Source organism: Thermobia domestica, chromosome 7 (assembly GCF_964235325.1).
Source record: "Thermobia domestica chromosome 7, izTheDome1.hap1.1, whole genome shotgun sequence".
NCBI classification, from domain to species: Eukaryota; Metazoa; Arthropoda; class Insecta; order Zygentoma; family Lepismatidae; genus Thermobia; species Thermobia domestica.
The window spans coordinates 184797305-184821324 of record NC_137460.1 but is presented as its reverse complement, the minus strand read 5'-3'; the positions used below and the strand labels follow the sequence as shown (position 1 = coordinate 184821324).

Genomic DNA, 24020 nt, shown 5'->3' with positions numbered 1-24020 from the left:
ATAGCCTTCAACGAGTCCATAGTTTTTCCTATTGCTCCTAATATTTTTTCTACTTTTGTTTCTTCCCAATAAATAATCATTACAAATGATTTAACACTATTTCTTGCATTACACTAGTCTGACTTACATTACATTATATTGTCGAGAGGGTGAATCGCACTACATAAGAACTTACTTCCCTTTGTCCTTCTTGTCTCATAATATGAGTAGCGTATTAAGAACCAATCTTATAATTGTTTTCAACTTTTATGTGAACCATTAACACGAAACTCTTGCCACCGTTCACCGGGCCCTTTTATGTGAAAGTAATCTAGATCTATGTATTTCGCGTACTAAATGTACCGAAGTCAAACTGGCAAATTAACATAATATAATCTCCTGTAAGTGACCAACACCTTAATTCACATTTGCCACAACAATTTAAAGTTCCTTATCGTCTCTGAGTCGAACACTGTTCTTTCGATTTGATTGAATACCTTACTTGTTAAGTACATGTTTAGGTAGTATCGCAATCTTTAAGAAATACATTATGTACATGTGCATCTGAATTTCGGACCTTATGCATTTTACCGTTATGTTTACCAAATTCATTTTCATTTGACACGTGCGAGTAATTGATCTTATTTCTCACTTTCGAGTTTATTTTCGTTCATAACATACTTAAAATTCTTTTAAATTCCATCTCTGTATTTCTTTCATGAAATCATGTATTTCTTCGTTAGTTCTCTATGTATATCTTTGCTGTATTTTAAAAGAATTACAATAATTCATACGATCGCAACATTTCGTCTCAGATACCATGAATAGTCTATAACTACTTGTCTCTCTTTCTTCTATTATATCCTCTGATTTAACATAATCAGAGTCACATATCGTTAATGTGTTAATTGTTCTGTGTTAATAATAGTTCTAAGGAAGCAATTTCTCTCCTTTTAATCTATTTCATTTAAAATTGGTACTATTTTCCAGTTTTAACTTCATTCCTTCTTTTATGTGATTTATTCTCTGACTCATATATTTCATTAATCTATTCCACATTCTCTAACTTTTGAATTTTATTTTATATTATTATCTGATCTTTTCATTTTCCTCTTTATTAGGAACTTCATTTATTATCTTTTGAGATACTTCTTTAAGTTCAACAACCTATTTTTCCGTCAGAGATTACTTTTTAATTGTGAATTGTAAATTTATATGCTCATAATTCCAGTTTTTTAACCTTGTTTTCTCTCTCGCGAATTTTTACTCACGGAATTAATATGGACATGCATCTCACTGTTTTACTTCCATATTTTCTCGTAACTATTTTGTCTTTCATTTTTCTCAATCTCATCACCTTTACCCTTTGTTTCATGTGATAGTTCTATAACTTTTTGTTCAATTTCAGCCAATAATTTATCTTTTTTTCTGACTCGAAATATGTCTTCTCTTATCAATTTATTGCTTTGTAGCATTACTTTCATTAAAAATTCAAGAAAAATTTCATTCAAACCCTCATCACTGTTAAGCACTGTTGTAATTCTTCCTTATACATTAATACCAAGACATAACTGAACATGGCTTATTTCACATCGGTTGGTTCATCCATTATCGATTTACAAATCACACTGATTGACGTAATTCCATACTTCTGAAATTAGCAAGTTCTGCATTTGTGACGTCAGCAGAAACACGTCCACAAATTTAGGTTTCATCATTAATCTTTTCTCTGTACTTTAATACAAATATTTTATAGGATTTTATTTTCATCATTCTCTTTATATTTCAAAAGTATCCTCCCAATAATGCACTAGTGCCCTATACCCATGTCTTAAATGTATGTCTCAAATATTTTATAGAATTATTTTTCTGCTAGCATCATTTTAATGTTTGTTTTTATGTGAATAGGGTTAATACATTCAAGTAGAACGTGCTTCGACGTCGCTGGTGCGTTTCTACAATATAGAATCTACGAACACAGATCCAAATACTTATTTGTTGTCATTATAGGGATTCCGTCTCCTTTAGCCTAACCGGCATAACCATGGGACGTACAACTCAAAGATTTCATTTCATTTTCATTATATGGATTCTACTCTGTTATGAAACCTATCATTAGCTACTCTTGTAGATCAAAATATATGTACTATATACCTTTTATTAATTTTTCCTTTTACATCTGGAAAATAAGAAATCCCCACCTCCCAATTTCACTTAATTCCCACAAATTCCATTCTTTGTGATTTGTTGAATTAATAGATTTATTGGGATGTGTGAAAGTTGCAGAATATTAATCTATTGAATTTCCCTACTTTCAATTTTTATAACCAGTACACTGATACTTATATGATCGGTAAATATGGAGGTGTTTCTACGACAATAATCTTTCAATATAACACTGGACGTTCCAGTTAGTCTGATTAGTATTGATCCTTCACTTTCTCCATATCAACTGTATTTATCACTATTTTTAGCCAATGGGCGCATACTCTTGCTCAGAACATCGTTATGATTTTATTTTATAAAATAAATTCTGAAAGGTAGCTGAGACCTACGCTGACCCACTGAGATTATTGTATATTCGTTATGTTATTAGATTTTAATTGGATTTGATATACTGCAATTTTGAAAATTTAACATTTGAACCACAATCATCAGGAATTAAGTTTGTTTTGCCATTACTTAACTTTAATAATTGGAATCACCGGTAAGAGACCTTTCTAAGCAAAGATACTGTTGTTCTGGTGCTTTTAATTTCTCGATACCCGTGACCGATCCAGGCATTTGTCCTAAATAGTTGTTAAAAGGAACTAATTCGTTAGTTATTTAGTTTATATTTCAATCTAATGCTATCCAGTTCTGTCGATTGCATAATATTGTGTGATATTATCTGTGCATTTAGTTTTATCTTCACCTTTTTCTGATTTCAATTTTATGTTTTTAATATATGTATAGTTTCTGTATGTTTGTCTTAAAGATAGTCAAATCAACACCCTTAAAATATCATCTTTTTGTGTTACAGCTTCATAGGTATAGCTATGAATTTACCTTTAACCCTTCTTTTTCTTAACTTCTCATAAGTGTTGATATTTTTGGTGCACAAGTTTTCTGAAATGTTCGCTTTGCCTCCTTATATCTTTGAAACTTTGATCTTCGAGAATTTTCGTCTTTGCACGTTTTTTGTCTTGTAAGCTTTTGGGAAACTCAGGTTCAAGGTACACCCAATGATCATTCGATATCCTTTCCTAGTTATACCTAGGTATACTTCGTAACAGCTTCGATAGGGCATGTAGTGGATTCTAGTTCCTCTACAAATTTGTCTACACTGCATCCATCTTGTATTATTTTATTTTACTCGAATAAAGTAAATTTATGCACTACCTTTTTGAATTAAAACGAAGAGGACTTTGATATATAAAACCTCGGATAATGGTGGTAGGATCTGATGTTCTGAGAACAATCAACAAAAATTGTATCTAGTGAATCACACTTATTTGTGCATTGTAACACCAAGCAGATTTATAAAATTAGGGACGGAACAAATGCAGTAGAAAAGACTAAACAATTATAAAGAGATATTTTGTCAAATATTAAAAAAAAAAAAAAACATTTTGTCGATTGATATTTATACGCTTTTACTATTCCTATAACTTTTATATTAAATGTAAGTTTCAAAGATATTTGTATTTATTTCAGGAGATAAAAGTATAGATTACAAAATATAAGACCAGTGGGGGCACTCAGTCGAAAAAGTGTAAAAAGCTTTTTCAGGAGAGCCATCCTGAGTGAGGTTTTCTTTGGTTTTCCCCATTCACACCATGTAAATGCCGGGGTGTTACCTAACTTACATGTCCCAGGCCACTTCCTTCCTTCCCTTTCCCCGGATAGTGTGCTCGCCGAAGGACGTCATCCCTCAAACGTGACGAGGTAGATGGCCATAGATGCCGACAGCCCAGAAATCTAAATCTTAATCCTAACAAACTATATGATTGGGTTTAGTATCTAAAAGATTCAAGGTAACGCTACATTAATTAATAGGCATATACCGGGAAATATGCAATAGGATCGTATATACGTATACTTGAGTAGAGTTACTACGACATTTGTTCTGGTACAACGCCGAGAATATGAAGGACGGAATCTGTTGCAGTTGGCAGATCACAGACCGTCATGCAAGATCAACCATCTCAGTATACGTTCTTTCCCACCACTCTATCTTACCTCCAAGAGAGCTGGATTACAGATTCACACCATCGGTCTGAGCTATATGTCGTTATATATTGTATCATTGTTAAACTACAATGTGGCTTTTAGTACGTTTACATAATGTAGTTAGTCAGGGTAGTAATGGGAATAGTAAAGGGCACAAAATTAACCAGTCTCTTTTCTCTGTAATTCAAAATAGTTACGATAATCTAGACAATGAGGCAGATGGAGTGAAGAAAAATTTAAGAAAACTGATCTCATGATATGGGTTGCTATTATATAAATATTGCTTCTTTTGTGTAAATGCTTACTTTCTGTTTTAATTTTAAAATTTTCAGACCGACCATACAGCAAAACGATGGTGCCAACGATGTCAGCAGATGTGAAGAGGAAGAAGGATCAAGAATATTCAGGTAAGATATCAAGTATGGACTAAACCAGAGTCACCATCAGTTTTGTAGGAATTTCTCTTAGCGGCTTGAGATATAGGTCTTTGGCTTAGGATGGTTTAGTTGGTATTATGTACTTTTAAATGAAACTTCGTGCACACTATTATCGGACCAGATTTTTGCTTGATTCGTTGAGATGGCCAGCTTTTCATAGATACAATGTAATGAGAGAAGACGTCGCTAACATGAATTTTACAATAACAAATTACGTTTCGTAAACTATTTTCCATTTGGGTGTCTAATATGACAATAATAAATTAAATTAGGTAGCTAGTAAGGAAACATTTGTACCACTTAACGCTACTCTAATGAGAATTTGAAAACTCATCAGAGGTCAATTATCCAAATCGGAGAGATAAGTTTAGTTTTTCCTGGAAACTTAAATGATGTCCGTTAAAAAAGAAGGTAATCACAGACTACGATAAGGAAAATAAATAAAAGAAACGAGAGCGAAACTTCTGGAGAAAGAAAGAGGAAAGTTTAAGGTTTAGGTTAAGTTTTTGGTAAAGTTTAAGAACAAGTAGTTTATAATGTTAGTTGGTTATTTGTACTACTATGAGCAAAATAAATGACGCGTCTCTTTATTTTGAAGTTGTTTGAAAATATCTCCGTTTTCTTTATATGTTCGAAATTTCGGAAGGTTTCCCCAGCAGGACAGGTTAATAACAAACCCGTTTTTAATATTTGTGTTAGATATTAGCCTAAAATAAATAAATTAGAAGCAAAAAACATTAAATCGACAGAAATCTCGAGAATTACCAACTCTGCTAAAGTGGGAAATTTTCAAGAAGGCGAGGGAATTCTGCAGTTCAACACGAAGCAGCGACATCTATGTCATTGAGAGAAGCGTGGATTAGATCTACAAACGAAAATTTTAACGAAATATTTCTAATATGTCTTATTATATGCATTATCAGCGAACTACAAATATATGAATCCATGCTAAGTATTAACGTATAGATAGAGCAAATAGTGGAAATTACCTATGGAAAAAGACGAATTGTTAGCCCAATCGTAATGAAAAATCTTCTTTACTGTAGAACAGGTTCAGTTTACATAAAAAAGCAAATAGCTCAGTTAGTTAAAGCAACGAATCTGTATACCGAAGGTAGTGGGTTCGAAACCCGTGGAAGTGCTGTTGCCGTTTTTTTCATTAAGGTTATTTTATTTATTTTTTATTTGGGAAAGAAGCAAATTGTAACATATGTGTAAAACTCATAACGATACGGAAAAAAAAGTCGTCACATTTGCATTAATGTCTCTAATTTTTGTTTGCAAACAGTTTCGTAATTATTTCCCCTGTGCTCACTGATGCATAACAAATGTTTTCCAGTAAATGTTAATTCTAATTTGGAGAATTTTATAGTTTCACAATGTTTCTCACTACATAGTCTTTTATCTACGTGTTTGGATATTTTGATAACAGATTTCCCTATTAAATGTTTAATTTTCCCTATAAATATTTGTCTTAAATTGAAATTGCTTTGAATTTACTACATAAGGAAAGTAGCCCGAAGGTGGAGAACTCAAGTAATTGATATTCTACGTAAAAGCAACCTATTGTAGAATGATGATGCTTCTTACCTTAAGCACATAATCTTAACGTTAGAGAGTCAGAGAGAGAAAAATCCTGTTTTTTCCTCCCCTATGACCACTCATCTTAAAGCATTACCTATAATGATTCGTGTCACATAATTTCGCCTCTCCAAAGACATTCATATTTATTATTATTATTATTATTATTATTATTATTATTATTATTATTATTATTATTATTATTATTATTATTATTATTATTCCTGAATATGCCACCCTTACATAATGTAGTTACTTTAGACATCTTAGTTTAAAGTGCTTTCTTTAGTAATAATTTGAGCAACCACGTCACAAAATTTAAAATGAATGAGGGGGTACGACGTTTTATTTCCCCCCTCTCTTTTCAGAACCCTCCAACAGAAAGTATATAATTTCTGAGAAGCAGGGCAGACAAAATGAATAAGAAATATATTTAGAGCATCCTTTCCTCCTTCGTGAATGGAATATCACTAGCATTTTTTATTATACTGAAGACGACCCTAGGCCGTTATGGTTAGGTAACAAAAGAAATACCTAATATATTTATAGCACCCCTTAACTGTAATATTACCTCTTCTTTATTTGTTCGAGGCTGCCCTACACAACCAAGGGTGACAAAAAGAATAGGAAAAGTGTCTAAAGATTACAAAACACTTTATATTTTGTCAGAAACAAGGCAGTGTATACCAGCATTGCTTTCGTTAACAAGTGTTTCACCCTTGAGTCGCTTATGAAATTAGGCACAGTTACTTTTGCCGATCATTGTTCTAGAGCAGCGTTTCCCAACCTTTTTCAACTTGCGGCACACTACAGGTGTAACTTGAATTCTCGCGGCACACCCATATATATATATATATATATATATATATATATATATATATATATATATATAATTACTATTATTGTTTGTAAATATAAAATACCGTGGTATTTTAATGTGATTACTGATCTTCTTACAGAGAAGAAAGCTCGATCACTTATTTTTTTCATTCTAATTTTAAAATAGAAAACAATAGCAATGAAATATAGGCCTCGGGTTTTTTAAAAATCCACTTTCTCTTTCGAAAACTGTATCTAACCTCTAACTAAAAGGGAAGATCACTAAATAACGAACAAATACACAAATCTCCTATAGTTTTAAAACACAAATGTAATTAATTTGTATGCATGTTTGCTTTGTTGAATTTATTGAATGATATGTTAAAATTTCAAGTTACGAAATAGTCTGCAACAATAAAGAAGTAATAATGATAAATAATGACAATGACAATGATAAATACGTTTTTCAACATTTAAAATGTACAGAAAAGTAACACAGTATGATGAAACTTAAAATTGTAGATTTATACTAGAGGTTCATAGTAATGTGAAATACAAATATACATTTTCCCCTATGTCTTGCAATTTGGTTCGTATAGAATTAATAATTTGTTTCGATTTTCTCGCGGCACACCGGTTGGGAAACGCTGTTCTAGAGGATTTGTCCAGGATGGTTTAATGTCGAGCTAATAACGATGAGTATGTTTATTTACATCACCGTTAAAGAAATAGCAAACTTTCTGAAAGGAACTTACTTAGGAAACAGATCTTTCTTCTACTTGGCCAGAGCCCACTCTGAAAAATTGCATCTGGCGTTCTGAGGGAAAGTTCTATGGGACTATTAGAAAAATATATTCCTGTTTCCACGCTGATGGTAGAATTTCTTAAGCAGTTATTGAATTACGTTCGAAGCGTAGGCGTAAATAGCACAGCCGCAACCCTGTGGCGTGGGGACCGCACAAGCTGCAAGGCCAAAAAATATACAGAAAGTACGCAGGGGTAAAGCAGGCCAAATTTTCACACGAGCAAAGTGACTTTTTGGCGCCCTCCCCCTAGTACTAGCCTATATTTTACATTTTATCATAGTGTTTTTAATATTTTAAACCAGGAGTGTCATTTCAGATTTTGCTTTGGGGGGGCAAGACCTCTTGATATAAGTAAAATTTCGCATTTTTCACTGATTTACTACTATTCTAATGATAAAATCTATATACACCTCAAACTCAGGGGGAGCAAATGCCCCCCCTGCCCTCCCTAAATGACGTCCCTGTTTTAAACCCATTTTTCAAAAAGAAATCCATTACCTAGGAAAACTGCACAAAGAATATGGCCCGCTATAAACAATACGAACTCCGCCCCCCCCTGGTCTAGTGGCTAGCACACCTGCCTTCTGTGGTACCGGGTCCAATTCCCGGTGGATTACTGTTGAACGATAAAAGTGGTTCGGATTCCACTATAATTAGTATCCACATCTCCCTTGGCCATTAAGGCATAACCGTGGAACGCTAAACTCAAGCAAACAAACAAACAATATCTAATTCCCGGCACTCTTTATTCTACATGCCATCTCTCCATTTTTCGACACAGCTCTCTTAGTACTATGAAACTCTCTTCTTCCATAGTGAAATGGAAAAAGATTATGTAATTGCCACTACTTTACAAGAATATAAACCAAAAACGTCAGTAGAAAACACATTATAAAATTTACTTTTTGAGGCTCGTTTTGGCGCCCCTTTGGAGAGATTAACCTTCATGTTATGCCACTGGTTTGACGTGTTTGAAATGTTCAGTAAGTGATCGGTTAGTGAAATAATTTCGACGGTTACTGATGTTTAAAGTTTAGCTAAGACAAAGCTACCTAACCAAATAATTTGATATCGCGATGTCACAATTTGATTTTTCCTAACATAAAAAAGATAAAAACAATAGTAATAAAAACCCTTACTCGTACTGGACTCCTAACTAACTAAGAACCTAATTCGTACAGACTAGTTGCTCTGACCAACTGAGTTTCGATTTCTTACGCGAAAGAAGTCTGTTATATTAAAAGGCATGCTTTTCATTATCAAAACTGTTCGAAGTAATACGAACATGGCTTAAGAACAGAGACGGAACTGAATTATCACTCGATTGACCTTGAGGGCAAATCACCAAAGGGTAGCTATAAACGTAAGTTCAGCATGCATTTCTGTGGAGTTCTGTTCAGTATTCCTATCTGCCAGTCATGCTTGTTCGTAGGAGTAATATTTTACAAACCTAACCTTTCGATAGAGCACAATGGCAGAGAATCAGAGGAAAGGAATTCTTGCCCTTGTGAACGTGGGATACCACCATGTGCAATAAAACTGACGTGTCTCCTTGAAGTGATATTTCATCGAAAATAACTCGTTTTCCTTTATACAGTCTATCCGAAGTTTTTGAGGGTTTCAAAATGAGGAAACGTTACTGACAAACAAGGACGCATTTAGGGTTAAGTCCACGGGGTCCGGAACCCCTCTGAAATCCCAACTTTTCTGTAAATTTATCCTAATTTTGGGGGTTATCTTTTAAAATTTTATTATAATTTATCCCAATATTGAAGTCGGACCCCTCCCGAAATAAATTACTGCATACGTGTCTGCTGACAATTTTCAATATATTCGTTAAATAGTAAAGTAAAATAACTAAATTAGGAGCAAAAAGCTTCAACACGAGCTAACTTTTGTCTACTGCCAATATTGTTAGAAGGGATATTAATAGCAAAAACTGCTAGTTAATGCTGAACCTTGGAACGTCACCCCGAACAACAAGCCTATTATTGAGAACTACATATGAAATATGTTATCAAAACTTATCCAGCTTTTATCTGGCATGAAATTATTATATACACCAAAATGCACTCTCCTAAAATGTGTATCTAAACATTGCTTTACGTACCTACGAAGCAATGAATTTTTTTAAATCGAAATATGTGAGCAGGAAACTCTAACAGCCAGCCATTTAATTTAAATCGTAATAAACCCTGTAACCGTGCGTTAACGTGAAGATAAAGCTTGATCCATTTGTAAAGTGTTGGAAGAATAAAAACTCAATGTTCGTAGGTTCGAATCTATCCAGTCACCACAACATTTTATTCTTATGTGTAACGATGAAATAAGAAAAACAATGTATAACCGTTAAGACAAAACTTCAACCAAGTCTGAAGAGAACAATACTAAAATAGTAACACAGTGACGTCAACCAAAAATTGATGTAGCGTTTGGACGAAATTACAGCTGTCAACAATTGCAGAAGTAAAAACAGGCTGGTAGGTGTTATGCAGTCTAGACTTCTGAATGCATTTACTTCCTGAAAACTTCCGTCTCATCATTGGTATCCCGTTAATCATTGTAAAACCTTTCAGTTGGAAATGAAATCACACAAACTAAAACAGTTTTAAATCAATAAATGTTCATGTGTAAAAGTAGATGTCTCTTATCTGTAGTTCTGAGTTCCTTTTACTTTGAAGTGACAAATGAGAGAAGAAAGTATGATGTTAAAAAAATCAAATTTGAGATTTCAACGAATTTACACGTATTATAGCCCCTAACACCGAAAAAGGTATTTTTCGATTGTCCATCTGTTCGTCCGTCCGTTCGCTACACTTTTCTGTGCACTCACCTAGAGGCCATACCATTCAACTTAACTGCACCAAATTTTAGTTTAAGATTTTCATAGTATTTCCTATTGTTTTTTTTATTTCCCTCCTACTCCCAAAACAAGGCTAGTTTCCTGTACGATGAAAATAAAAAAAGATATTTTCTCGTAACTGGCTCTAACGATCTTGTTTTCTTTCTTTTTTATAAATCAATATTTAATTAGCAACCATATTTTGTGGTATAAGGCATTTATCTGAGAAAAATCTACAAGGGGTAGTTTATAATAAGGGGTGTTTTTTCTCAGTGATTTTCTCAAAATGGACTCAAGTGTTTTCGTTCATATTTCATAAATAAAGATTTCATTAATAACTTATCAATATGGCATAACTCGTTTGTCCTAAAAAATGCGAGGGGTAGTTTATTCTTGGTAGAGTGTTGTCTGGGCGATTTTCTCAAAAACGACTCAAAAGAGTTTATTCATATTTTAAAAATAAATATTTCGTTAATAACCGAACAATATGGCAAAACTCGTTTGTCCTGAAAAAATATGCGAGGGGTAGTTTGCTCTTCGGGGTGTTTTTCCTCCACGGTTTTCTCAAAAATGAGTCAAGCAATTTTGTTCGTACTCAGAAATAAATATTTCATTAAAAACCTAGTAATATGGAATAACTCGCTTACCCTGAAAGAATCCTCAAGAGGGGGGTTATTCGGGGAGTTATTTTTCCCTCACGATTTTCTCAAAAATTACTCGGACAATTTTATTGATAATTCATAAATAAGTATTTCATTAATAACCCTATATTTTAGTATAAGTCATTTCTATGAAAAACAATTACAACGGATAGTTTATTTTGAGGGTCAAGGTTATTTCCCCGACAATTTTCTCGAACGACAGGCGATTTTGTTCAAATTTCGCAAATAAATATTTCATTAATAACCAAAAGTATATCTTAACTCATTGTTCAAAACAATTCACAAGAGGTAGGTTACTCCTGACGTGTTCTTTTTGAACGACTTTCTCAAAAATGACTCATTTGATTTTTTTTCATATTTCATAAACAATGATTGCATTAATTGGTCTATTATATGTCTAATGAAAATGTGCTCAAAGTGTGAGTTAGTTTTGTAGTGTGGATTTTCTTCAATCGAAGTTTTTTATTCGATAATCTGACATTCGATGTATTTGAATAATACGATAATTTTATTCGTATTATCCAAATACACACTTCAGTAACAACTGCGGCCTAACACAGTTAAGAAATTGAATTGAAAAAGTTTAGTGCGGGGCCCTGTAATTGAATACTTTTTGGTAAACTCCCTAGCTTTTTGTGGTAAACTTAGGCTTTTTTTTTCGAGCGACAAAAAAAAGAAGAAAATATTGTGATTGTGAAAATAACATATCAAATTCAGATTTCAACAGATTTACATGTTTCATTGCGTCTACATACCGAAAATGTAACTTTTCGACACCCGTCCTTCCGGTCCGTCCGTTCGGCACACTTTTCTATGCACTCGCCTAGAGGCCATACCGTTCAAGTTATCTACACCAAATTTTAAACTTAGGGTTTACATAGTATTCCTACAGGAGCTTTTCCAATTTTTTCCTACCACCTAAAATAAGTGTGGTTTACCAACAGCCGGAAATCGAAAAAAGCTATTTTCTCAAAAATGGTTTTAACAATTTTGTTTATTTTTCATTAATCAATATTTAATTAACAACCCTATATTGCAGTATCAGATATTTCTCTTAGAAAAATTTACGAGGGGTAGTTTATTCTTGGAGGTGACTTTTTCTCGACGATTTTCTCAGAAAAGACTGGCGAATTTTGTACACACTTCATAAATAAATATTTAACCTTACAACATGGTATAAGTCAATTGACCTGAAAAATATATGAGTAGTAGTTTATTCTTGGAATTGAATTTATTCCCAGTGAGTTTCTCAAACACGACTAGTTGGCAACCCTGTATCTCGAAAACGAAGCTGAATTCGAAAACTGCAAGTGGACCATTTGTCTCCTTTTGATGTCACGAATCATCTCCCAAAGTTTGTGGACATCTTTCAGGTTCACCCTTAATGAAGCTTCTTTTCGAAAAGTTAACTATTAACTTTAGGCATTGTTTATCTTTTTTAAATCACAAATGCCGTTATTAATTTTAAGGCAGAGAACTACTTCTGAGAGAATAGATCTTGAAAAATAATTTTAAAACTTAGACTTTTGTTTTCGAGACATTCCAGACAAGACGAGACATTTTACAAGCTATCTCGTGTCCAAAACATTTGCCTCGTCTTATCTTGGATGTCACAAAGCGCGTCTCTTCTCTTTCTCGAGACATGTCTTATCTCGTGCGCATTCGTTAACACTTGGAAAGGATTATCCTTTTACTCAAAGCATTGTTTTTATAATGGTTGCATTTTATGATAATTGCTGTCAACATAAATTACAGTCCTTTCAGTTGAATTAATCTTTATTATTATTATTGAAATTGCAATATTTAGTTTAACGTTGGACGATTATGCACCTACGCTAAGGGAGAATGATGATGAATGAAATGGTGAAATGAAGAAAGTGGGAGGAAAATGAAAAATCTCAAGAAAACACATACCCATGCACACAGTATTTGTCACTTGGCGCCAAGTGGAATCGAGCCACGGACCCCATGCACCAAAGGTGAATGCTCTATTATTATTATTATTGTTATTGTTGTTATTATTATTATTGTTGTTATTATTATTATTATTATTATTATTAATACTAATAATAATAATAATAATAATAATAATAATTTTAGCGAGCTTAACGGGTTTCAACCGTCCGACTCAACCAACGTTTGGGTGTCTGTTCGTTCGTCTGCTCCATGACAACTTCTCATAAAAGACGTTTCATTTTAATGAAACGCGGTGGCTCAGTGGTAGAGCGTTCACCTCCGGTGCTTGGGGTCCCTGGTTCGATTCCAGCTCGCGCCGTGTTGACTTTGTGGTGGACAAACATCGTGCTCGTGGGTTTTCTCGGGGTTCTTCCGTTTCCTCCCACTTTCTTCATTCCATCATTTCATTCATTTTTCATAATCACTGTCTCCTTTAGCCTAACCGGCATAACCGTGGGACGTAAAACTCAAAGATTTCATTTCATTTTTTTAATTTTCCAATAGGTTTTACTTTGTGTTGTAGCTCTGTGGAATGACGTTATTCGGTTTGCCTATAGTAGGTAGGGTCAGTATACCCAATTTCGCACTAATTTCATATTTGCATATTTATTACGAAATATATGATTGACAAATAACAGCAGATTTGATTGTTTTGGAGGTACATATTAACCTGACCAGATACATATGTAGTTGCTTTCTTGCTACTTTTAGAGATTTAGTAATGTTGCGTCGAAGTACAAAATACAAGTGGTCCCAATTTCGCAGTGATATGTCCTAATTTCGCAATAGGGATGCTTAATTTCGCAGTGCTGCCTGTTTGTTACTAATTTCACTATCCTGTATGCCTATTTCACATGAGTGTTACAAACGGATAGGGTCTGAATTATATGTGTGAACACACCGATATTTTCCATTTTATTGATTATAATAATAATAATAATAATAATAATAATAATAATAATAATAATAATAATAATAATAATAATAATTATTATTATTATTATTATTATTATTATTATTATTATTATTATTAAGTAAACACAACGTTAATCACTTCATGTAAATTAGCTAAGCTAAAAAATAAAACTACTACTGAAACCAATTCAAAAACATTACACATGATATAATAGGGCCTAGCTGCAATATTAAGCAATAGAACACAGAGAGAATTGAGTGCTATGGCAGGGCTAGAAACAAAACAGGCTTACGTAGCTAAAATTTGTCTAAGCCACATGAGAGTAAGTATTAGAAAATCAAATGGTCAAAACGCAAGAGGTCAAATTAGCGTAACTAAGCAAAAGCTACTACTGAAACAAATTCGAAAACATTAAAGTTGATGAAATAGCTACAATACGAAACAATAGGACACCGAAAGAATTGAGTACTCAAGTAAGTCTATAAACAAACCAGGCATAGGTAAATATGGCAAAATAAGTGAAAGAGAATCAAATGTTCAAAGCAGAAGAAAGCTAATCATATTCCTCTCTTCAACCAAGACACATTGCGCGTTAAGCCTTGACAAAGTTCATGGAACCAATCCAAGCAATGGAGACACTTTGTCCATTTCACACCTTTGTCTTCTTTGAAATATTCTCCACATGACTGGCAGATATTAATGTTTCTCACTTCTGCATTTCTTCTGGTTGGAGCACGCTTAGGAGTGGGTTCTATTCCGGATGTTCTTTGTGCTGAACATACCAGGGATATTTTGTTGATTTAGGACTTTCAAGGAATAGGGCCTATGCGAGCCTTCTAAGCAGCTGTCTATCTATGGCGCACCTTCCCTTCTTTCCCCAACGAAACTCTAAAATGTCATAATAATCATTTTAAATGGCAACAAGCGTTTACAGTAGTAAGGTTTCCACAACAAAATATCTCACAATGCTATGTGTTAAGTTTGACAACGTTGCCTACTAGAGAGCCTGTTACTGTTACAACCAAGGCTCTTATAAAATAGAGGATCTGCCCTTACTACAAAATCTTGTAGGGCATAGTCATAGCTTCACAGCTTCGCCATTCCTACTCTGTCCACTCCGCCCAATACGATCGCAATGTTTTGAGCCAACAATCATGGCGGAAACGAAAGTAGCCAATCAGACGATGGCAGAAACGAGAGTAGCCAATCAGACGTGCCGATGCTCGGTTGCTTTTTGGCTTCACCGATTTAATAGGATGAAGATACATATGGGCATCCTCTATTTATAACATCCTTGGTTACAACGAAGCCTCCTTGCCTTTGTTTTCTCGTGTACCGCGGCTACAAACAGCCGTATTGAACTTAAGCCTATACTGAGCTTTATACAATGGATGGGGATATTTTGCATACATCATTACAGTCCTCTACATATTTACATACATATGATATACTATGCTCTAGTATCTATGTTACAAATTCCTGGTAAATAAGCAGCTGTACTTCACATCCCAATGAACACGAAAAATTCAAGTGCTTTTTCTATTTCATCTAGTTTTTGAGTGATCCTGCAGGTGACAGAGCAGGACATTTCTTCTCAGAAAAGAGTACCTGCCATCTATTACTCATGTGGAGAACTACTTTCATAACCTTTTCCAAGTTCATAATTCTTCACGTTATGTGCTACTGCGAAATTAGGCATACTTACCCTAATTGTTTCAAAGCCTAAATTTTAAAGGCTTATGTATGCATAGTTTGCAGTTTTATGTGGAAATGACTACGGATACTTTGCACACTTAATTTACCAATAGGTTCCATTGTGTGGGATGGCATCATATGAGTTGGCTATATTCTGGTAATTGTTTCAAAGTAGATAAAATATTTCTAAAAGTATTTAACGCATATTATTTTAGTCTTATATGGACATGATGAATACACCTTTATTACACCAAGTTTCCCACTGAGATTCACTTTTGCTTGACCACTGAGTAAGCTGGCAATATGCGGATTGTCTGCAAATGAGCTATTTTTTTGAAAATCGAAATTTTGAAAAATATTGAAGCAGACTTTTTGTTTAGTTTGTGTGGGGATGGAAGTACATTTTTTGCACTAGTTATGTGAATGTTGTTCTCTTTATAAACTCAGTGTGTTAAAATAGATATTCATACAGCGAATCTAATCCACACAGTAGTTGTAATTATTTCTTTTATCATTGATTTTGTACGAAATATCTCTTTGAAAAAATAATTGCATACCATTAATGACAATTTTCTTTGTAGCTACACAATGACATCAAGACTATATTGAACATGATGGCGGATTGTGCTGAACATACCAGGGATATTTGCAGAAATGGAAACCATTAAACCAAATGAGTTTGTTATGCACGAACATATCAAGAAAAGACTTAGAAAATGTATTTGTTACTTTTCGTCCACATGCATTATATTTGAACATTAGTATATTGATAAAATTATATATGTAATTAATGCAACAGCTAATAAATAGCTTAAAAAGTACACTCTTTTTATTTATCTTAAATAATTTCTTTGTTATTGTTTAAGCCTAACTTTATGAGTTATATCTCTTTATTGTTATTGAGGAAACATTTGTTAAGTTTTAGTGAAATACCTTGTACGACCATTTTATATATTGACTAGTCTTCGGCTCTACCCCCGCATTTGGTCGGCCTACGGCCTCGCATCTCTCTATTTATCAGCATTTGGATCAACACTGAATTTCCTGCATTTGCTCTTAATATTTCCTGAATTTGGCCAGGTGGAAGCTTCGCCAGCAGATACCCGCATTTGCCCGGCCTATGGCCTCGCAACTCTTAAACCTACAATTTTACCGAATTTCAAGTTTATTTTTCCATTTCAACTATCTAAAAGTTAAGATTTTGTATCCTAAGATAACGCCTCTTAAATAACATGGGGATTTTTTCATCCCTCTTTATACCCCTTAAAAACTAAAACTATTCACTTTTGGCAATTTTCCTGTGGGTTAGTCCCGGAAGGCTATAATCATGCCAAATGTCATCACTAATTCTTCCGGAAGTGCCCAATAAATTTGAGGGGTAGAAGATGTTTCATATAAATAACATGCTAAAGATTTTTCAGTCCCCATAAAAGCACTCTAAAGTTGGAAATTTTTATTTTTGGTGATTTACTTGGGTAACGCTAACGAAAACGTACAAGCATACCGAATTTCAAGTTTATATTCCAATTCCAAGTACCTAAAATATGAGATTATAGATTTTTAAAAAAAGGTCTATTTAAATATCATACAGAATTTCTTCATCCCCCTTTAGACCCCCTAAAAATTAATAATATTTACTTTTGGCAGATTTTCTGTGGGTTAGTCCCGAAAAGGTACAATCATGCTAAATTTCAACTTTCTATGTCAACCGGAAGCACCCCTTTATTTTATGTCAGCCAGTTCATGTAGTTTTATGTATAATGATGATTTCATATAGTGATCTCGTATGTTCATTTCACAATAAAGGTTCAGTATACGAAAAGAGAAATCTAATAAGAAGCAGGGTTGGAAAAAATATAGTTTTTTTTTGCAAAAGAACAAAACATGTGTTTAAAACATGAAAAAGATGTTCAAAATGTTTTAAACATGTTTTAAAACACACATAAAAACGTGTTTTAAACATTTTGAACAGTTAAAACATTATTTTAAACAGATTTTGAAATCGTGTAATCAGTGGCGGATCCAGGGGGGGCGATCTTCCCGATCGCCCCCAGAAGAGGAACCTTTCTTATATATATATATAACCCATCCCAGAGTTTGAAGCTTTTAAGCTTTTAAAAGTAGCTCTAAGTAGCAGTATGACAACCCACCGCCCCTCCCCAGAAGTGGTCCTAGATCCGCCCCTGCGTGTAATAACGTATTTATTGAGACTTTTTTGTTCTCGCAACCGATCTTTTCATTTATTTTATCCTGGTTTATTTTATTTCATTTATTTTTACTTACTATAGAGATTTCACACAATTTATCAATATACATGGCAAAAGAAAAGTCCTTATCATCCTTGTGTATTGAGAATGAGTTGAGGCAGAATGATGAAACTTGGAAGTAGTCAGACGCATCAGATGGTGCTATCAAACATTATGGTGGACATCTTTGATTGGTATTCGAAATTTCAAATGGAAAGGGAGTCATGTTACATGTTTTAAGTCTAGAATTTTACCAGAAATACAGTTCTGCGATTATTTTAGTCCTAAAGCAAGTCATTTCGGAGTTACAGCTTCTGAAAGTTTTCTAATTATGCTTTTAGGTGCTAAGCTCGCGTTTCGTGGAAGCGGGTGAGATTTTTGTTGCAAAATTTGATTACTATTTCAGAACACTGATGCCAATAAAATTACTTCAAAATAATAAATTTTCGTAAAGTAATGTTTGAAGCATACTAGCTAACTTTAGAATATTTTGTGCAAGCCTATGTAAATGCTTGTTTCTTGAGTCAATAATTTGTTGAAGAAAGGTAATAGTTGGGGCGTTCAGAGCACAATTGATCCAAATCCATTTTCAATAATGTTCAGTTTTGCTCAGCAAATCAATTCTATTTCAAAACGTAATATCTTCGCAGTCAAGAGTAGGGATGGGCACGAGTCGAGCTAAAACTTGACTCGACTCGAAGCTCGAAGCGAATTCGAGTCGAGTCAAAGGTAATTTTCTCGAGTCGAGTTCCGAGCCGAGTCACTGTTTTGAGGTCGAGTTTCGAGTCGAGTCGAGTTTGAGAAATGGTTCGCTCGTTCAGCTCGTTTTAAGTCGTTTTGAATTCATTGCCCGATTAGACTGGAAAGCGAAAGCCACGAGAAATGTAAGTAGTAATGTGGAATATTTTTATTGTTGCTCACGAGTGGGACACTACTCGCACCTCGTCTCGCCTCGATTAACGAGACGACAATGGATTTTATAACCAGACACTCCCAAATGTCGTCAGCACTAATGTAAATATATACTGAAGTTCTTACCATCAAGGCTGAGACCTGCATGGTCAAAGTTTTGAGACCAAGTAGAAGCCGACCTGGGTGGTGATGTCAACCGGGTCAGCTGAGCGAACAGCTCGAGCCGGCGCGGTTGGATGAGCCACCGACTCAGTTCAGGTGAGCCATTAGCTCGAGCTGGCTAGGTTGGGTGAGTTGTTGAAATGGCTCGACAGTGAATGAGCCGAGCTACTCGAACCGTTGACAACCCTGAGCACGGGCCGAGCAGTTTTGAGCACGTTTAGCCGGCGCCCTATAACTTTTAGGCCTAACAATTTTTGGCTCGAGCCCGAACACTTGCTCCTCCGGAACTCAAACCCAGAACCTCGTGAACGATGCTCTTGCCTCCTAGGCTTCACGACTACCGAGGTCAGCAGCTAACTAGTGTTTCGTATTCAGTTACAAACCGCCTTTCTTTCATGTTTATGTACTGTGTTGTTGTACGAATAATAATAATAATAATAATAATAATAATAATAATAATAATAATAATAATAATAATAATAATAATAATAATAATAAGTTGTAATAGTAGTAGTAAGTATCATTGATAATAATTATATTGTCTGTGTAGGATCCTTGAAAAAAGTACTTGAAACTACACACAGCATTTGGCTCGATTTGACTCGTTATGGCTCGACTCGACTCGAAACTCGAGTCAAATTCGAACCGAGTTTCGAGAGTAGTTGGAGGAAATTTTTCGAGCCGAGTTCTCGAGTCGAGCTCAAAGATATCTGTTTCGAGTCGAGTCGAGTTTCAATGAAAATTCTCTCGAACTCGCTCGTGGCCATCCCTAGCCAAGAGTCCAGAACAAATGTAACTAAAACCATGCGAAAGGGCGTGGGATAGTTTCATATAACAACCGCTAGACAGGGGCGTCAATGGGACAGGAGGGCAACCTCCCGCATCACTACTCTGGATTTCAGATTTTGAGAGCACTAAGGCTGTTTTAAAAATCTTTTGATAAGCTAAGTCCAACATAACAAGTTTGAGATTCTTACACATAACAAGCTTGAATCCCTTGTGCTCTGAACACCCCATATCTAAAAATATTTTATAAAAACTCACAACCAAATTTATCCTCCAACCCAAACTTGTTCGAAACACATAAAATTAGTTTGTTTAGTTTGATTACAGTCCTGTATCAGTAGCAAGGCTATATGAGACAGGGCTTTTTGTTTAAAGTGGGATCCGAACCACTAATTTTGAAATTTTACGTCGGATCGCAGTCAAAATTTATATAGCAAATTCCGACGTCTCGTGCCTTTACCCTCAAAATTTAATGTTAAAAACCGAAAATTGCGCCCTGTAGCGTGTTGCATATACACACACAGACGAACAAATTGAGAGCAAATTGTCCCAGACACTGAAGTATGGCACTGATGTTACAATAAGTATCACGCTTCAATGGTTAGTTACGAGGTTGACTGCCATACATTACGCGTTCTCACCTGGTCCCTTCATACAAGCTATGCCAAGATGTAAAGTTATTAAGAAAATTTAGAACTAAGATGGGTAAGAGGGACGAAATAAAATTTTCATAATATAATGAAAAAGATATTGTTTTGATACAAAATTAATTCTTACCTGAAGTTTCCAGTTGAATCTCAACCACATCACTGACGTTAGAATCATCAGAAGCAATTTTCAGATCAACACTTTTACCATTTGGTTGGATTTGCAGATATGCCACAGCATTGCATTTTTCACAACGATTCTTCATTCTTTGAACTAAATCAATCATTTCTTTCTTACACGTTTTACGCGCTCCTATGGTCGTTTTCTTATCTGATGGTGTTTGAGTTACTTTAATAAATTTGCTCCAAATGATGTCCTTTTTTCTTCCCATGAAACTCATGTTAAATGATTCCAGGTTGTACGGAGACTGAGAACCAACGTGTACTGTATCAACGATATTTTAGCTTCAGAACCTCAATTTAGCAAGTAACCTTTTGTTTGGTTTTTGAATACAACACAAAAATTTGTTTCCATGATAATTCTTTTATTTATTTTTTAATATCAGTTCTACAAGTAGTCCAACCTTCGACTACGCACTTTCTCTCAAGTTCACTGAGAAACATTTAAAAATGCAATATACGTTAAAATATAATTGGAGTAAAGAGACAAAATAAGTTGTAGATCACCACATTGACCTGCTGTAGTCACCAGAAATCAAAACATTCACATGGGAATTAAATAGTCTTCTGAATGGGGAGCACTTTTCGACAATCTTCTTTCTCTGTCTACTTTTTTACAAAAATAAAATAAATTAAAAATGAACATATGTTTAAAAAACTCTTAAAATGTACGCGTGTTTAAAATAAAATGTTCAAAACGTATAGATAATTTGTTTTAAACAAAATCAATTGTTTAAAACAAGTTTTAATCATTTGTTTTAAACATTTTGTTTTAAACAAAACAACCCTGATAAGAAGGTAATAAATATATTTCTATTAAGAATAAATTAAATTTTGTAGAAAAAATCTGAACTCTTTGTCCAAATTAAAACCGAGTAAATGTAAATTATTTCACTTAGGGCGGTAGTCACAAAATCTAGTTTTTCAGAAGCAAGAAATGAAATCAACGTGTGAACTTTCTAGTGGACACCCGCCTTTGTACAACTGCAATAACTCTGAAACTAGTAATGTTAGGACCATGAGAGCCAGATACATTGATAGGCCATTTTACTAATTCAAAAGAGTAAAAATCACACACACACACACACACACGCACACACGACACCTGCTCTTACGAGGGAAGGGTGTGATGTCACTCAGAGATAATTGCACCAAATTTGGTGTAGGAGTAGGTAATGGGAATAGAAAAGAACGTGTGGAAGTATTCGTTTCGCAGGCGTTCGGAATCAAAAATAATGGGCCCTAGAGTTCTGGAGAATATGGCCTGTCAATCATATATTGATGGGACGGAGCCTTTGCTTGCTGTTGCGGCCAATGCAGAAGTTAAATAAAGTAGAATTAAAACAGAAAAGACGAACTTAACAGAAAATGAACAAATGTTCATCCTCAATCCCACCAGGGGAATGCCGGGATACTAAATCTATCAACTACCCTTGCTACTAAATCTATCAACTATCAATTACCCATAGCGTATGCATCACTAGTTAGCTTAATTAAATTATATCAAGAAAATAAAGAAAATATATACACAGAAATAAATCGATGTTGAAGACAAAATTCGAACCTGTGACTTGGGATTTCTGAACTTGGCAATGGAACGTTGAGGCTTAGTCGGCTATTAAGGCGCTAATTGATTTGTGGTAAGGAAGCATAAACAGATCTGGAAGAGCAGACTTGTGTACAGTTTGTGATGTCAGACTTTGAACGCGTGCTGTGTAACTATAGCATTTTAAACAAAACAGTTTAGAGAACAGTATTGGTGTTTAAGTGAATAGGTGCGTGCAAGGGCTGAACATGTGACACCGGGTTACATCAACTGCTGTAGGAGATAAAGACGGGAATGTAGAGGTTTGGGTCATCGACGACTGTGAATCAATCGTACATAATACGCAGGTGTGGAATACTGTGCGGATCTGTGTCCAAATGGGCAATTGAAAGTGTAAGTGATATCAATGGAAAATAGGGTAGTTCAGACATACTATGCATTCAAACGATTACTTTTGTCTTGGCCGTCCTCAGTCGCTGCCATTTTAAACATCCTGAACCCGACATATATATATATATATATATATATATATATATATATATATATATATATATATATATATATATATATATATATATATATATTAAATTCGCCTCACAAACACATAATGCTCCAATTTTGGTGAGCGCCATTCCGTAGGTATCAAAAACCAGTACAAATCAAATCAGTTAATATTGGTGGGCTCAAATATTTAATATTTTTTTTACTAACAGCATTTTATAGTGTGCAGAAATACAGCAACTCGATTTCAGCCCCTTCCCTGGAAAACTACTGGCGACTCCCATGATTAATTTCTGTATATATTTTCTTTATTTTCTTAATATAATTTCATTAAGCTAACTAGTGATGCATACCCAATTGGTAATGGCAAAGGCAGTTGATAGATTTATTATTCCGGTATTCGCGTGGTGGAACTCAGGGCAGACATTGGCGTATTTTCTGTTCAGCTTATCTTTTCTGTTTTCATTCTACTTCATTTAACTTCTTATGCATTGGCAGCAAAAGCGAGCAACGGCTCCGTCCCATCAATATGTGATTGACAGGCCATACTTCTCTCGAACTCTAGGGCCAGTATTTCTCACTCTGAACCTCTGTGAAACGGATGCTTCCACACGTTCTTTTCTATTTCCATTACCTATTCCTACACCAAATTTGGTGCAGTTATATCTGAGTGTACATCATATCCTTCCCTCGTTAGTAAACTAAGGTACGGAAAGCTGAAACTAATAATCATAATAAGTTTCTGTTGCACGTAGTTCTAACATTGGCTAGCTAGGTGTGAGTGTTTTCACTTCCTTAGATTTAATTTATTCAAACATTAAGAGCACAAAATATCTGTGAGTTAATAAAGTATATTCGAACCACTTCGTCATTCTTTTCCATGACGTATTGTTTTCAACTCATGGGGTAAAGGAAACAGGGGGGACAAAACCCCTTGATATAAGGAAAATTTCCCGTTTTTCACTGATTTACTGCTATTTTATTTATAAAATCTATATAAATCTCAAACTCAGTGGGGCGATTGCCCTCCCTTACCCCCTAAATGACGCCCCTGAAAGGAAATAATTTCTATTGCCTCAGCTTACAAAATAATTTTTCACCGGTAATGCAGTTGCTATGAAATCCTTCGTTGTAT

At 34.5% G+C, this 24020-nt stretch overlaps 1 protein-coding gene across 1 annotated transcript in view; it reads left to right on the top strand.

Moving 5' to 3' along the window:
- LOC145688980 (uncharacterized) overlaps positions 1-16697 on the top strand; it is a 107898-nt gene extending 91201 nt beyond the window's left edge. Inside the window, exons 6-7 of the mRNA XM_081763135.1 lie at positions 4524-4598; positions 16487-16697. Coding sequence (XP_081619261.1) covers positions 4524-4598; positions 16487-16497 — 86 coding nt within the window. The 3' untranslated portion in view covers positions 16498-16697. The remainder of the gene's footprint in view (positions 1-4523; positions 4599-16486) is intronic.
- The last annotated feature ends 7323 nt before the right edge of the window (positions 16698-24020 follow it).